General features: G+C 43.7%; 1 protein-coding gene across 2 annotated transcripts in view; it reads right to left on the reverse strand.

Moving 5' to 3' along the window:
- Positions 1-17670, reverse strand: part of Dock2 (dedicator of cytokinesis 2) — a 433172-nt gene that overhangs the window by 359606 nt on the left and 55896 nt on the right. For both annotated transcript variants that reach the window (XM_021239768.2, XM_004836400.3), the window contains exons 9-14: positions 14826-14907; positions 9606-9741; positions 7155-7230; positions 6145-6221; positions 5491-5616; positions 4217-4341 (exon numbers count right to left, since the gene is read on the reverse strand). In XM_021239768.2, the coding sequence (XP_021095427.1) occupies positions 4217-4341; positions 5491-5616; positions 6145-6221; positions 7155-7230; positions 9606-9741; positions 14826-14907 (622 nt within the window). The remainder of the gene's footprint in view (positions 1-4216; positions 4342-5490; positions 5617-6144; positions 6222-7154; positions 7231-9605; positions 9742-14825; positions 14908-17670) is intronic.

The raw sequence follows: 17670 nt of genomic DNA on the forward strand, positions 1-17670 counted from the left end.
GAGGAAATCAGGAACTACATTCAAATTGTATATACCAGCACCTGATTCATAGTCTCTTTCTCTCCCTTTCCACTCCTCTTCATTCCAGCAGTTTTAGCCACCACACAAGATCCAAGCTAGGATCACCCAGAAGAGGCCTAAGTGTAGTTTTCACACCAGAATAATTAATTTTAATCTCAATCTCTGGACTTTTAGGGACATGATGATTGGGTTGGAAACCCCAGATGCAACACTATGCGTCCCTGGGCATTTTAATGGTCAGCAAGTCTGTGCCTCTCCCCAGATTCTCCAGTGGACCCTTGATCCCCACCACCTGGCCTGGTTGTAACACCAAAACTGGTCATGGGTAGGTACTCTGTGACGCCCAGAAAACCAGCTACACTGTGGGGAAGAGGACCTGCCATTCTCCCTACAAAACTCCACCTTTGCTTCTGAGGAATAGGAAAAGAAAGAGCTCAGTTTCAGTACTGACTGATAGTATCTGCTGACAAATAAAAGCCATTTGAAAATAGAATAGAGAGCTCTTTCAAAGTACTTACCTCTCATAAAACAAAGATATCCAGTGAACTGGAAATGAAGGAAGATGCTAACCTCTTGGTTTTCTATCATATGAAGCCTTTCACAACTTCTTGAGACAATGAACTGAAACATTCTTCCAAAGGTTTTCAAACCACCTAGAGAATACTTTGTATCTAGCATCTTCTAAGCCCTTTACACATGCCACCTCACTTAATTCAAACCTCACAGCCACCTCTGATGACTACTGCCATTGTTCCCATTTCACATCTGGGTATGCTGAGGCCCAGAGAGGCTAAGCACTTGCCCAAAAGACAGCAGAGCTGGGACTACATCCCAAATCCTCCAACTCCTATCCCGTGTTTCTTCTGTAAAAACCTACAAGCCTTATAGCCTTACAGAGATTTATATCTAGTGACATTTATGGGCCTACAGTTTCTGTAGTTTCAGTGAATCCCGTGTAGCTTATAAAATCTGAAAATACACATATATAACTCTGGTGAATGTAAAATTGCTCTATGGCAGGCAACTGAATTTCACGAAACTATCCTGATGATGAAAATTTTTTATTCCCTCAGAATAAAGCAAAAGGTCTCAACATCATACTGAGAAAGACCAAAGATACCACCCTCTCCTTCAGCACTGCGGGGATCAGACTGAATGTTGCAGTATGTTGAGACGGCACCATGACCAGAGCATGAACCCAGTATTAAAGACAATATAGATCCATATATGGCTGAAGCAGGACTTCAATAATTTTCCCATCACCCATTCTCATGGCCCCCAACTGATGGCAAGAGGCCTTGGTTGGCATCAGTAACTTCAGATCAGTTGGAAATCTGAGTGAGAATCACGGAGCCTACAAGCTTTAGTGCTGACTTGGTCTTAGAGGAGACATCTCAGCAGGAGGAAAAACCGAGCTCCTGACACAGGCACTGCTTACTCCGTGGGACCCACAGAAGGAGGAAGGAGGAAAGATGATACCACGGATGTGATTGCACTTGAGAAGGATGTGTCCCACACTGAGGCCACATCATGGGAAGATGCCAATTAGCACCTGTAGGTGAGAATCAGGTCTACAGCTCATTATACCTTTCTAATAATAATGACTACATTTAATGAACACCTATTATGTCGATGACCTCATTGGATATTCACAAGAATAAAGTGTCATTACTGGTTCCACTTTCAGGCAGACTCTTGGGTGCAGAGAGTTCATGGAACCTGTTCAAGTTCATGTTACTAATCCAGACTGTTCTGGGCTTTGAGCCTGGCCCCCTGGCCCCAGAGTTCCTGGTCTTAACCACAATGCCACACTGCCCCTAACCCTTGCCTTCACCACCTTAAGCTGCCTGGCCTCAAAAAATCACGGGTGTCTTGTCCCGGCTGCATCTGGGCTTTCTTATTTCTCTGGCAATGTGCTCCATGCTGGACTGCCAACTTGACTCCCTCAGTTTCCTCTGAGGGCTTCCCTTCTACTTGGCCCACCTTCTGTGAATGTTGTTCTCCTTCCAGTTACCAAGCATTTACTGCATAGCAAGTCCTACATATCTACTGTTTGCTTAACCTGCAACCCCACGAGCATAGGTTACATTTCCTCTTTTACGGATGAAAATCCTAGTCCAGGATCACACAACTAATTGGAAAAGAGGTAAGGATTGGAGCTCTATCTGTCTGATCCAAGAGCCCACCCCATTAGCTTCTGTGTTACAGCCCCATCTCAGCAAGATCCTTGAGACCCCAACGTGACTCTACCCTCTAGTCCTGCTCTGCCAAAGACAGGGAATATGTGGAGCAGGAGAAGAAACTGATATTCCTAAAGGGGACTATTCCCCAGGAGCCCACAATGTAAGACAGGAGCATTTGAATATACTCTGTGACACTTAATTAGGCAGTAATATTTATTTCTGCAAATAAGGAAAGAAAAGCCTCTCATGGGCTTACTTAGCATTTCAGTAGTCAATCAACTGAACACCCCCATAACTTCCCTAATAAATGAAACTGCAAATTACTACCATGTCCCACAGTTACCTTTCTGCCTCAGCCTCCAGAATGTGGGCTTATGCATTCATCTTTGATAAGTGCATCTATTTAGCCTAGGTGTAACTTGAAAGGGTGGCAAAGGTGGAAGTGAGAATACTTCAGACAGGAGATAAGAGAGCTGCTCGGCAGCTAACTGTTCCTTCTAATTTCTCCTTCAGCAACATGGAAGGCAGGCATATCAATGTTTTAAAAGTGAGACTGAGATTAAAAAGTTCTCCAACAGGTATTAGATAAAAATAACTTCAAAGCAATGGGCTATACATTGCTGAAACGCAATTTTTCCTTCTAGATAAAAACCTACAGCTCTTCCTTTATGTGCCTTTGAGCCAAGTGTTTCTCACTTACTTTATTTTTCAGAAAAGTTTCATCATGTGATAAAAGGAGGATGAGATAAATGCTAGAATTTTGCTCAAGTAGATATTAATTAACAGGCCCAGTTTCATGGACAAAAAGGCCATGGTCAAGATCTCTTTACACTTAAAAAAATAATCCAGACTCTTCCCAGAATTTGATAGAATCAGATATCAATCTCATTTTAAAAATGAGATATAAACTAGGGAGTTTTTAAAAATGTACGGCCATTCTAGTGAAGCAAGTGCTTAAGAGGGCCTAGAATCTGCAATCAAAGCTCATCTCTGCCATCTACAAACTGCATGACCTTGGGTGAGCTGTCCTTCTTGACAAGGATTGGGGGTTTCCCATGTTAAGATGGGGAGATGGTAACGGAAGTGCTTCACACTATCACACAGCTTGACACATCATAATTCCCCTGGGGATGCCAATTGCTCATAGGTACAGAGTGACATGTCAGGCCTGAGCTCCAGGCCCCAGTGCTAGAACTGATGACTTATCAGTCTTTATGCTTCCTCTCTGATCAACACTACCACCCTACTTTGCGATCTGATCCCTTACAGTGGCCTAAAAGGGATATTTGCCCAAGCTAGACCTGCTGAGAGCTGATTTTATTTTCAGCTAAGTATTTTGAAAGGATGAATTGAGAAGCAAAACACTCCCACACACTGGACATAACTGCTGACAACCTTAAGGGAAATATGAGTAAATAAATGTAAACATCCATGACAAATATTGTACAGGACATATGCTGTATAAATATAGCCATGTGCTTCGCATTCTTGAATATACTCTGCTACTCCTCTAGAGACCAATTTGCGAATAAGGCTTTCCACCCAAATACCTAGCTGAGCACTGGGGAGTTGGATTAAGTGTTGAGAATATCTGCTTTGAGGACATCTTGAGCCCGCACACTGGCCCAAGGCTCTGTATTGATCTTCCTTCTTACCATGAATTTTGTCTGAAAAAAACCTGCTCGGGTGTCAACAAGAACATTTTAACTGCAGAAAGCTAACCTATAAGCAGAGGCCAGGCCAAAAAAAAAAGGAAAAGAAGAAGTAGGGGTCATGAAAGGAAAAGAACAGATGCTGCAAAACTGCTTAGGTAGAAAGAAGTAGCAACATGAGGTCTTATTATGGGACACTGTGCTAACCATGCTCAAAAGGTATAGCTCACAATACTCAACACTGTCCCAAGGCCACCTGGCATTCAGGGAACAAATCTGGGGAGAGAAAAAGCAAATCTTTATGATTAGTGCCTCCTTCCCAGCAGGGCCCTGTCACCCAGAACACTGTGTGATCCTTACGGGCAGTGTCTTGCCATCCTCTGCACATACACACAGGATCACTTCAACATTCCTCTGCGTGGTCTTGTTGTACTTGTCAAAGTCACCTTGTAAGAGAGTAATGTAGATGTCGTTCCTGACATCCCCTGCAGTGGAAGAAGGGAGGAGACGAGAGTTAGAGAGGATCTCAGCGGGAAAGGCCTCACTAACTAGAGGAAGTGCAGTGCTGGAGGAAGCACTGTAATGAAATTAACATCAGAACTGCTCAGAAAAGGCATTTTACCTCCCAAGGAGGCCGGAAAAGTAGTAACAAAGGGATGAAGGAGCACTAGGGAAGTAGGATGGTCAAAAATTGGCCATGTTTTCTCTATAGTAAAATCACTTAATTTCCATCCTCTAGTGACACCTTCTGGGAAGGCAAAGGAAAGCTCCAAGAGAATTGATCTTAGCCACGAATAACAACCAAATAGTTCACATACATTCACAGATCTTCACGTTACAGGAGCAGAATAGCGAGAATTTCTCTGCATCCTAGGGACATAGGGTTAGAAGTGAAGTGCAGAGGATTTGCAGGAAAAGGGGGAATCAGAATAGAAAATCCTATGAGGGAATGCACAGGAATCAAGATCTAGAGTAAAGCAAGGAAAAATAAATCACAGGACAGGCTTCAGTGGACCACCATTCAACTATAAAAAAAAAAACCCACAGTAAGTCAGCAAGAATTATCATGGACAGAAGTCTAAGACTCAGATTTAAGACAAAAAAAGACATTCAAGAGAGTTTCTGAATAATCTCACTTTTTAAAATTGCATGAACATTTGGAAAATGTTAATAGTAATGGTTACTCCTGGAAACAAAGATTTGAGGGAGCTTTTAGCATTTCACTTTATACCTTTTCATGCCATTTGAATATTTTATGATAAGCATGGATTCCTTTGGTAATAAAAAAATAGTTTAAAAATTCAATACAGTGCCAATATTCCCCCACAAAGAATAGAATTGTTATACATGCAGTAAAATAGAACTGATGTCCATGATAAACCACTGAGTGGTAAAGCAGTTGCACAACACCATAAAAATCATGTTAAATAAGGGTATATCATGTATATAAAGTGTGACTCCCATTTGTTGGGGGGCGGTGCATGTGTGTATATTCACGTGTTACCTTCAGGGAGAGAAATAGAGAAAGGCAGTGCAAAAGACCAGACTCTTGCAAAAGAAAATAGATTGAAAAATCTGAGTCCCTCTCCCCACCACACACAGCCCAGGAGCAAGACACAGCAGCTGCATCCCACCTGGCATGATGATCTCAGGGAAGCCTAGTTTCCTGGCTACCACAGTGGTCCTGTCCACCAGGTGTGGGTAGTCCTTGCGGATTTGAATGATGTCACCCACCAGCATCTTCATGGTCACCCAGAGACCTAGAAGGGAATGCTCACCATGAAGAACCAACTTATTCAAATCATTCTCTCAGTTTGCTTGCTCCATCCTTTCTGGAGGAGACTACTGAAGTGGAGACATACAGCCATGGACACAGTAACCCAGCCCAGGGGTCTCTAGGCCAGACACCTCTGGGTTTAAGTTCCACCAGTTATGCAGAGCAGTGGCAGCCTCTAACAATTATCACACCTCCCTAAGCCCAGGCTTCCTAAAGTGAGGATGGCAATATCCCTCTGTCTCTCAGGACAAGGGTAAGGATGAAATCCAAGGAAACATTGAAGTGCCTGACACACAGGAAATTTTCAGAATACACCAATTCCTCTCTCCTTGTGGGCACTAAGACACACCTCTCATTTGCTTCAGGAAATATATATCATATACTACTAGTCTTGCCAACAGTCTGCCTGGAAGGAAGGCTAAGTTTTCCAGGGTTAAGGATCTTCATGTGTCTACTGAAGAATCAGAGGTTCCCTGAAGCAGGCTCAGCCTACTGCCTGTTGGCACCTTACCTTGCCCTCCACTGTCTCCCTTGGAGGCTATAACTTTGCCCAGCAAGGTGTGTAGGAAGTCATTCTCAGCTGTGACCCTGCAAAAGAAAAGAGCACAAATGTGCATGTGGTACCCTCATGGGGTCCCCAAATTATGGTCCAAGGCACCCCAGGAAGTTCCTCAGCCCCTCCATATGCCTTAGATGAAAAGTAAGCCTGCTTGTGTCAGCTGAGAACATACAGGCCGTCGAGAAGCACAGTGCTCTTTTCACAAAAATAAATTTGAGAACACCAATCCTGCGAGCAGGTGTCACTGTCATTCCTTGGAAAGGATCACAGAAAGGAAGGATTCCCAAAGCCTCAACCGGAGGGTCTGCTCCACAAAGTCTCCAAGATTTCAGTTGCACCTACTAAAACCTAATTGACATTCCTTAATCCAGGGACATGGGGGCCTCATTACCTGAGTAGTCCTCAGGTAATTAAGTATGGACAATGTTCTTAAACCAGGGTTCCTCTTTCTTGAAGACTCTTTTTTCACCAAGGCAGGGAAGTTTACCTCCCTCACTGCCCTCCCTTCAGAGTCATGGATGTGTCTGCCCATGAGGACCAGGTTAGGACTCCTCATCAGAGGCTCCTGAGACATTGCTCCTTTACAGCCTCCCCCCCATTACACTTGTAATTAATGAATTAATCCTTTGTTGATTATCTGCCAAGTGCCTGTCTAAATAAGCTGCATGATGACACAGCTGTGTGGACTTGTTCACTCTTCATTCCTACACCCCGTACAGTGTCATTCTCTGCTAGGGCTGCAGTAAGGATTTGTTAAGTAGTATCCGATGAGTGAGCAGGCAAAAAGGTGGGTGGTCCTGAGTGCCTTGGCACTGAGCCCACCATTCTCCGTCTGCCCTTCTCGAAAAGCCCCACCTGTCCACCCTGTCACTGACACAGGAAGCCGGTTCACCTGCGCTCAAGTAGCCCTGCATGAGAAAGGATGGGTGGAAGAGGATAGAAAGAGGCAGTAGATGGCTTACGGGTGAAAAGGAATAAAGTGCTGCTTTTCTTCATCACTTTCTGCTTTCCCCTTGATGATGTCTGTTATGTCCATAACTAGAAAAAAAAAAAAAGACAATGAATTAACACTTTAAATAATTCTTTATTGCTCCCAAAAAGGAATGACATGGGATGAGATTTTAAAACAAGAAGCAGGGTAAGAGATCCCTGTGGGTCAGAAAAGCCAAAAAGGCAAGCAAGCCAGCAAGAAACCACACAGAGACAGTGAGGCACCCAGTATGCAGCAGTTGGGCAGTTACCTGAGCCAAGCAGGCTGAAGAACCAGCAGGCTGGAGAAGCAGCTGAGAGCCTTATCAGAGAGCAAAATGAAAGTGCCAGAGCAGCAGCTACAGAGTGAAGCAATTAGGTTCAGATTTAACACAAACACTGAATTATCTACTGTGCCTACAAATCCCAATGGAGTGACTCCCTGTAGGATTTAAGAATTCAGTGAAATGGTCACCATCTTTTCATAAACATGTTCATATGCACAGACATGTAGCTGTAGAACCAGTGACTCCTACAATTCCAGAGGGACGCTGGACCTTTGAAATTTCTCTTTAAATCAGCAATAAGATCCACAAGGTAAAAGACTCTAGCACTAAGGTAGGGGACTACAGAAATGGGAGTGGCTGTTGAGGGATGCCAGTTAAATAGAATCAAAACCCTACTAATAGAAAACACTTCAAACATCCTGGGCACTGGTTATGGAGCTATCAAAATCGCTTGGGTAACAGTTAGCCACTGACTCCATCAGGGAATAGTGAGAAAGAGGAATTATTATCTGATCCTGACCAGCATCCATTCTCTGATGGCAAATCCTTCGCATCCATTAGCCCATCTCAGTTCCCCTGGTGTGGCCTGGGTTTGGGTGGAGGAACCTCCTTCCAGCTCTCCACCTGTCATATGACCTGATCTAGACAATCAGAGAACATCTCCCTGCCCTGAGTAAATCCTTTGAGGGTCAAGCATTTGACCTACATATATGTAAGCTCCTGAGGCTTCTACAAAAATTAATGGGGAAAAAACATTTTTCCTTCTACTGGTTCTTTAGCTGATAGGATGCAAATTTGAAATAGCTGGCTGATATTTTGCCATCCATCTTCATAATAAATGAGCATGACGACATAGAAACTAAGACATAGAGAGCTATCAATTCATTTGAGTTCCTGGCCCAGCTATATCTGAAGCAACCTATCCCTAAATATTTCAGTTATACTAGTAAATAAAGTATTGTCTCATGTGCCCACTACCCACATGACTACCAGTTTAGATCAGATCTCTGTCACCTGACACCAAAAGAGTGGCCTAAGGACAAAGCTGAAGACAAAGGCACACTTTGAAGTAAGGTTGGAGGACTCTCCCTGTCTTAAAGGGAATACAGTGATGTCAGAAGTATCCCACACAGAGGATCAGGAGGCGATTCATGGATCCTCTAGGTCCAATTTCCTCATTTTGCATGTAATAAAACTAAGGTTGTAGAGAAAATTCTTGCCCAAGATCACCTGGCTGGCTAGTGAGTGGCAATGCCTGACATCGCTAAGTTAGAAAGTCAGCTAATTCAACATAAAGCCTTCTACTTCTCCATTATGTGAGTAGTGTCCATGGAGTAGCTAGAGAGCCAGTGGATCTGTGGTTGCAGAAGACTAGAGCATCCCAAAGTGAGAAACAGTTTAGATATGGTACACAGGGATTATAAATGATACGTGATTAAAAATTTATGTTGTAATAAAAAGAATAAAACTGGCATATCAAATTGCCATGTTACAGGTGCTTAAATTGTCTTTTTAAAAAATGTACTTTAGTTTAAATAAAATGGGTTAATTAAAAGAAAATATATTAGGTAAATAATAGTGCAAGCAATAGCCAAATAGAGCAAAAAGCATGAAAGTAGGACAAGAACGATGAAGTCCTGGAAACTCCAAGAGAGCTAAAGCTTGGAGAAAAATGCAGAGCCAGTGTCGCACTCCGCAGCCTCACAAGGGGCTCTTCCTAGGGCCACCCCCACTCTCCCAAGGTCTCTTTCCATCCAGAACTCAGATGTACGGTGGGTGACTCATTCTGTGTAACTGCATTTCCTGTCCTGGATATTTTTTTAAAAAATGATTTGGTCCTGGTAATTAGATCCAGCCTGTATTGTTCTCCCTTTTTCACAGTGCTGGGGAGCAAAGGCGCCAACTGCTCAGACTGCATGGTGCTCCCAGAGCTCTGCTCCAGACCCGAGGATTCCATTATTCACTGTCCTCATCATAAATCTGGACTTACCAATTATTTCAATTTAGTCACCAGAAATGTAGTTATTAAAGGGCTGTCTGGCATAAATTGTCCAAAGAATGGAGTAGGACAGAGGGAGGGGGAAAAGAAATAATCCTTAAAATTCACTGATATAAAATGTTCACTCCAATAAAAGTTAATCTTGTAGTGTATCATACCTGCCACCCCGAAGGGCCTCCTCAGTCCCTGTGTGCACTTCTTTGCGTTAGCATCTTTCAGATCCATCTTCCCAACTCGGACTATTTGGCAAATCAAGTAAACCTTATCCCTATTGAGATCTTTGTTTCCAAGATCCTGCAGGGCAAGAAAAAATATATATGTTTATACCCATCATGTGTAAAGTAGAAAAAGAAAACCTAGTAATGGTCATTTCTGGAGGTTGTGCTTAACACTTAGTACTCATGCACAAATCACACGATCTGCCCTGGGAAATGCAGAAGACAAGGCTGTCACACCCACTGAACAGATATGAAAGGCAAGGCCTGGAAATGACATCGAGTGACCGGACTCTAGTGCTCAATCCCAATTCTTCCACCTCGGACTGATAGAGGGAGAGAAGGCTACAGCGTGGCATTGGTTGTATGGATTCCCCATAAGCATGGTAATGGATTCAAAAGTAGCATTTGCTACATTTGATGATGACCCTCCAGGTCTTATCATTGCTGAGCGCCTCTGAGAAAGAAGGCAAAGGAAGCTGTGGGAACAGTAAGAGCTACCATTCTCTTCAGTTGTGCGTACTGGCTGGCTTCTGTTGGTCCCAAACAGCCCAAACATCTCAAACCTGCAACACAGCAGAAGCTTACTTCAGTTGCAGTCACAGATCCAATGCCAATAGGTAGCGCACCTCACTCATATGGGGCCCCTAATAAATCTATGGTGACACAGGTGCTTCCACTGCTCCTGTATGCACATTACTTCTGCTCACCTTTCAGTGCCCAAAGCATGGTATGTGGCCACACCTAACTTCAAGGAGACAGGGAACTGCACTCAGCTGTGTGTTTAGAAAGACAAAAGCTGAAATTGAAATGCACTAATGCGCATTGTGTGTTAAGTGTCCATGTCTTCATCTTATTTGAACCCTAGCAGCTCTCTGAAGTAGAAACCATATTTGCATCTCCATTTCACAGATGAGGAAACTGAGACAGAAAAAAGATAAAGGGCTTGCTAAAGGCTACAGCCTTTGTCCTTGGAGACACGGGGCTCTGAGCCCATTCACTCAGCCAACATCACAGAGGTCTGCAGGAAGGAACACCACCCTAAGCATCTCAGCATCCAACCTCCCTGCTCAATGCTCCATTGTTCTTTGGGTTCCCTGCCAGCACAGATCAGCAAGGGAAGGAACTTTGAGGTGTGCTGCTGGCACCAGAGCAGAGAAGCTGGGTCTGCCACTGTCAGGGAGCAGTTTCCTCCCCTCTGAGATCATTTTCATGTGGAAAATGCACTGAAGACAAGCAAATGGCTCACATGTGAGCCAGGGCCCAGGCAGAGAAGCCAGCCCCAGCCCTTCACTGTGGCTGATGTAGGGGGCAGGGAGCAGGGTAAGCTGAGTCTCTGCAGTCAGTCAAGGCCTCGACATGGCCCACACCTGCCTGCCTGGGCCTGTGATGGTTAAATATCACGTGCCAACTTGGCTGTTATGGTGTACAGCTGATTGGTCAAACACTCGTCCAGACGTTGGTTGTGAAGGTACTTTGTGGGCCTGATTAACGTCTACCACCAGTTGATTGTAAGTAAAGGTAATTATTTTCCATCATATTTGTGGTCCTCATCCAATCAATTGAAGGCCTTAAGAGCAAACACTGAGGTTTCCCTGAGGAAGAATTTTGCCTCAAGACTCTGGTCTAGCAATCCTGCCTGAGCTTCCAGGCTGCTGCAAGAGCTCAAACACAATCCCACAGGCTCTGCTTCTCTGGACAGCACCAGCTCATCCAAGAGCTGTCCTCTCATCAGCTTGAGGAATGGACACTGGCTCCTCTTCCTCCAAGGTTGCACCGCTGGGCAGGGACAGAGGGAAGGCAGAAGAGAAGTGGCATTCAGGCTAAAAATGTCTCCTCCACTCATTTGTACTCCTGCCTGGCTATGTAGGCATCTGGGTTTGCGATCCCAATTATGTAACATCCACACAGTTGGAACCACCTCGTCTTTGGCCTGCCTGACTCCTTCCTCCCATCCATCCTGAAATCTCCTAAAAACTTGTCTTTTGAAGCCACATTTATTCTTTCTTTCTTCTCCCCTCAACAACATTAATAGCTCCCTGTTTCCTACCCTATTAGTGCTAATCTTTCCTAGTTGACATGAAAGGGCCTAGACACAATATAACCAGCTGTCCTCGCCCACTGATTCCTCCCTATTCTCTGAATATAAGTACTCTATTTTTGTCACAAAGATGTCTTTATTGCTCCACAAACACACAATGCTCACTTTCAATTCTATATCTTTCTTCCTAACCAACCCCTCCTGCACCACCATCTCAAATGCTTACCTCCTACTCTGCTATACATCCAAATCCTTTCCCTCCTAAAACACTCAAGCCCTGCTCCCCTTAAATGTACCCTTAACTACTTCTCTCCTTCCATTAGGATTATTCATATCTTTGAAATATCTAGATAGGTGTCTTTCAGAGGCATTCCAGAGCCACAGAGGTCCTGGTACCTGAAAGATTCCCAGATACCGTGGCCTGAATTATGCTCCTTCTCTCAACACACAAAAAGCATAAGTTAAAGTCCTGATCTCCAGTACCTCAGAATGTGGCTGCATTTAGAGATAGGTCTTTAAAGAGATAATTAAGTTACAATGAGCCCCACTATGACCAGCTTCTCTATAAGAAGAGTACAGTAGGTAATAGACACAGGGAGAGAGACGACCATGGAGAAGGCAGAGGGTAAAAACAGCCATCTACAAACCAAGAAGAGCTTTGGGAAAACCAACCTTGCTGACACCTTGATCCTAGGCTTTCAGTCTCCAGGACTATGAGAAAATAAATTTCTATTGTTTAAGTCAACCAATCTGTGATACTGGGTTATGGCAGTCTTAGCAGACTACTCTACTAGATAAGCCTGTAGGAGTCCCAAATAAGCTCCCAGTCTAGCCCCACTGTTCTGAAATGTTACCTGCTCAAAAGAAGATACCAGATCTCTAAGAGCTGTTTTGTTGGAGACCCCCTGGCCCTAGAGAATCTCAGTCTGTTTATAAACTAGAGCAAAAATACGCCCACCCAGATTCTCCTCTGGAGGATGTGTGAATGAGCAATCCTTATTGAGAATGGTGCTCTGGTCTACCATGTTTCCCACCCATTTCTACTTCAGCCTTACAAAACCCCAACACCTTAGGGAAGCATGACAATGAAACTAAAAACAAGTGTCACCTAATGTAACACCTCACCAGTACTCCTGTTACTGTTCACTCATGCTTCCTGCGTGTCAGCAGCAACCCCACCCTGGGCTGAATCATGCATGGTACATGCTGCTTTCTTGCTCCAGGACCGAGGAGGGAGACACTTACAAAGCAGACAAGGGGCAGGGGTGTCAGAAATCACACTCACCTCTGTGCCAGCTCCTCTGCCCCAATGAGGTGGAAGCCTGCCCCTAAGAAGGGACTAACTAGACCTAACATCCACAGAGGAGAAACAATCCAGCAAGGCACACAGCTGCCAAGTCTCATCTTAAGTCTAATTTAAGCGTCACTAAGGCACCCAACTGAATGTAACTTCCAGTCAAAAGCCATCACATCACCCTGTTTTAATTATCTGTGTTGCTCGGATTGCTTTTTGTCATTATTCTTGCTTATTTATTGATTTATTATCTAGCCACTGCCTCCCAGCCCCCCACATCACACGATGAAAGCAGGGGGCTCATCAGCTTGTTTGCTGCTGGATCCCATTAGTTCGCAGAGATCTTACACATATTAGGTATTTGTTGTGTAGCTCTTAAACCAATGCAAGAAGAGAAAGCACCATAACCTCTCTTGTCTCAAAACAGACTCTGATCATCTCAATGGAGGGAAGCATCACCTTCTTGAACCAACCAACTGAAGTTCTCAAGCCCATTTGTGGGAAGCAAAGGCATCCCGTGGGTAGAATTCCATGAAGGCAAGATCACATTCTCATTAATACCGTGTGACACAAATTTACAGATGCCCTTTCCTCCATGTTTGTATCATGGATTTGTTCTCTGCAAAACAGAGCACTGATTGATTCCCTGTCCTTCTCCTTCTTGTGAAACATCTGTCTTGTGGTTTAATCAGGAATCCCCATGGGAATCTCCTATTTATCAAGAAAATAAATAGTTCCTCCTTCTAACTAATAATAAATAAACACACAATTTATATATGCCAAGAAAACTTTGTCTAAGCAATTAAGATCCATGGTCCTATCCTATGCCTCTGGCCTATTTTTCAGGAAATAACAAACAAAATAAATCACCTCTATCTCAACCTAATCGCAACATAACATAAGACGTTGCACTTAACGGGCTGTAACTGGGAAATTATTGTAGAGCAAGGTAGGTTAATCTAGCATGTCGGTCACTCCTGGATCCAACACATCAGTCTGGTCAACGCCCAAATACCTCCATGGTTCCTCCTCTGTAATTTCCCTTGCTAACACAGGCAATATATTTGGGGGGAAAAAACCCAAAGCTCATAAATGATATTCTCCCCAAAAGAGCTTGGAGACAACATCCTTTTATTGTCTCCATAAGGACAAGAGAAGGGGCACTGTTGGAAATGATAACCTTTATTTTACCTTGTTGTTTCTGCTGTCTCCCTTATTCAGAGCTACAAGGCCAAGTTCACTCTCAGAAATAAATCATTCAAATAATAATTGATTCCAACATTTCTATATAAGACTTGCCTGGTAAGTACTGGTATTTAGAAAAATGATCTCAAGAATCCCACCAGATCTTTAGTCATCTCTGACTGAATTGCGTTTACAATATTCAATCGAACAAGGCAGTCAGTGTTTTAGGAAGGACCCTTTGTCCCCCCTGGTATTTTTCAGCAAGTTTATCAGAAAGGCGTGAACCCAAGAAAAGAACTCAGTTTAATTGTGAAGTGAATGGACAGTCAAATAGTGGCTGCTATGCCTGGTTCATCTGGGCATTATTGGGTGTGTTTGTGTAATGTTTTGCATGTGTTCTCTGTGTGTACAGGAGTGAGAAAGAGAGAGAGGGGGAAGAAAAAGAAAGAAGGAAAAAATCTGTCTTCCAAAAAGCTTCCTCAGGGCACAGAGTGCCTCTGCCAGCTCTATATCTCTGCATAAAGCCCAAAATACAGCTCCACATGAAGGCCATATTCCATACTGACCACTGTACTCACCACACTTCCAGGATCAGATCCCTGTGAGCGTGGAGCACAGTAACCAGAAGACAATGCACACTCACCGTGAAGACTACCTTCAGGTTGTTGAGCATCTCGATCTCCTTTGGGAAGCCCCTGCTCCCCCATCGTACCAGGTAGTTCTCACTGTGGGAAAAGGAGTGGCAACCTTTAGTCCAAAGTGCTCCACATTAATTCAGTCAAAACACTCACTGAGCATCAGCTTTGTGCTGGCACCATGCTGGCTGCTGGGGGCACATTAGTGTTTGCTCCAGACATGGCTTTTACTCCTCAGAGATCACAGCTGTGTTGGGAGATAGACATTAGATGAGCAGAGGAGAGAATTATGATCATGTGTATTTCTACACCATCTTCCCTCCCCCATCTGCTAAGTAATTTCTGGCACAGCTCCCCAGTATTTTTGAAGAGTAACTGCCTCCACTGTAGAGAGTGTTGAGAAGTCAGAGATGAGAAGGAAAGGATTACAGAATGTTTTGCTGGACATTGAGAAGACATTCACCCTCTCCAGCCTACTCCTCTTTCATGACTGAGTGAAGATCAGAATTATTTTAAATTGCCCTTTGAATGTGGGATCTTTCCTTGAATGGAATGGCATGCTATAATAGAACATACGTTATAAGTTGCTATCCATTATCTGAGATATACTTAACTATTTAAATGCGGTTGTAACTGTGCTATAAAGGAAAAGTTCAGGATATTGTGACACTGTATAATTGGAAGGGCTTGAGCTAGTCTGGGTAGTCAGGCAGGTCAAGTATTTGCTGAAGAATGGCAAGTAAAGTTGATAAACAAGAAAGAAAAGAGAAATGTTTCAGGCAAGGTAAAGATGTGTGTAAAGACCACGGGGCAGGAAGGAGCTTGATACATCTAAAAAACAGCTTCAAGGGTGAAGTGATAAGAGAAAAGTTAGAGGGAGAAGCCAGACAATGTAGGCCTAGTAAGCCATGCAGGAATTTTCAACTGATTGTTAGAATAAGGGAAACTCACTGAAGCATTTTATGAGGGGATAGTACATGAGCGAGTCCCATTACTCAAGGATCCACTGGGACGGATGTATGATCATTTATCATCCCCCTATTTCCAGCAACTATACTCCCCTCATATAGCTAATACTAGCCAGTCTACCCATGCCAGGAACAAGAAGCTGAGCACTTATACAACTTAGCAGAAGCATAGAATTTTGCTGAGTCCAGTCAATAGGTTTTCTATGCCATCTAGGAGCATGTAGTTGTTGCCAAATAAATGTCCATTATTTTGAGTTAGGAAAAAAATAACACTCCAAACCCAACTCGTCTCTAGAAGGCAAGATAAGAAAATCAGAAAAATTAAGGGGAATTGCCTTCCTTACAGAACTTTGTTCCCTGTGATGTCTTGCTCCTCTCCTTTCACTTGCCCTTAGAAGATTAATGAGAGCAGTTTGAGCAAAATTCAAGAAGGAAATGGAACCGATAGCAAAACTGAACACAGTCCTCGATTAACCAAAGGCTAAAACAATCAAACTAACGATACCTTTCATCTTATTTTTCTCAATAACTTGAAAATTGATGTGGACCTCACAGGAAACTAACCAGCACAGCTCCACTCCCCCTAAAATTTTAAATGATTCCCATTAATTATTTATGGACTATTCTCATTGGAATGCATAGGTATTTTTCCAGCATCTTTCATCACATGTAGCAAGCCCCTTAGTGACCCAGCCTGCTACATCTAAACAGCAGAAATCAGCAATTCCCTTCCTGGAGAAATATAATCATAAATAAGAAAAGCAATTTAGAAAGCTGAGCTGAGCCCATCCATCCTTTCCCAGAAAGACCTGGACAATAGAATCTGAAGGCTCAAGCCACCAAGGCAGGTGATACTGCCTCTGAATGCCATCTCCGCACAGGAAGGGGAGGCTACTCTAATTCCTCCTTGGACTTTTATTGGACATAAGCTTACCACTGACCTCATGCCTGGGTTACTAGTTTTGGGGGTTTTTTCCCTATAAAAATTTAAATTTCCCACACCAAATCTCTTCCAAGGTCCTCTGGGGAATGACCATAATTCGGCCTGATAAGAAAAGATCAATGTCAGACAAGTTCTCTCCAGTCTACAGCTGAGCCAATACTGAGGATGCCTAACTTGCTTGTTGCTCAAGGTGGATAAAGCCTGGCTAGAGTAGACAAGAGTGACAAAAATTTCTTGCTTAGACAAAGAGTGACAGAAATTTCTTGCTTAGAGAAAGAGCAGTTGTGCTGAGTTGAGTGACTTGGGAGGTGTTTCCAAAGCCCTGGCCCCTTGTCTAAGTCAGCGCTCTTCTTCCTTTGTTTCTCCTCCTCCTTGCTCTTCTTGGTCTTTGCCATTTTGCCCTTCCCTCCTTCTTCTTCCCCACTACCCCAGGGCTGCACGCTGTCTCAGGCATTCTCACAGGCATCTCTTAGACATGCCCTCATCCAGATACAGCACATCTTCCAGCTCCATGCCTTCCCTTGACAAAGGTGGCTCAAGTCATCTACCACAGAGATGGACCAGGCACCCTTGTCAATGCAGCCATGAGAAGTCCTCGTTCTTTCTGACAGCAAACAAGGTTCCTAGCTGTGTCTTCAGAATCTTTACCACAGGGTCGTGTTTCCAACTGTCAGGGAAAAGCAAGGGGCCTATGACATACAGGCCATTTCAAGGTGGGCTCCAAAGGAGCAGGAGCACACATGTGCTGAGGCAGAGCCAGGTGCACTGGGATGAACCTTAAATGTTAAAGACTGGGCTGTAAAGTATAGCTTTCTACCATAATAGTGCTGAAACTCTCATAAGAATCATTGGAGATAATTGATATAACTCTTTCCTTGGTAACAGACCAAAATGGGAAACTGCTTGTCTTTGAAGTCAGATGGACCTGGGTATCAATCTCAG

This window comes from Heterocephalus glaber, unplaced genomic scaffold, assembly GCF_053883595.1.
Source record: "Heterocephalus glaber isolate CG9 unplaced genomic scaffold, H.glaber_assembly_v1.0 deba00001606, whole genome shotgun sequence".
NCBI lineage: Eukaryota > Metazoa > Chordata > Mammalia > Rodentia > Bathyergidae > Heterocephalus > Heterocephalus glaber.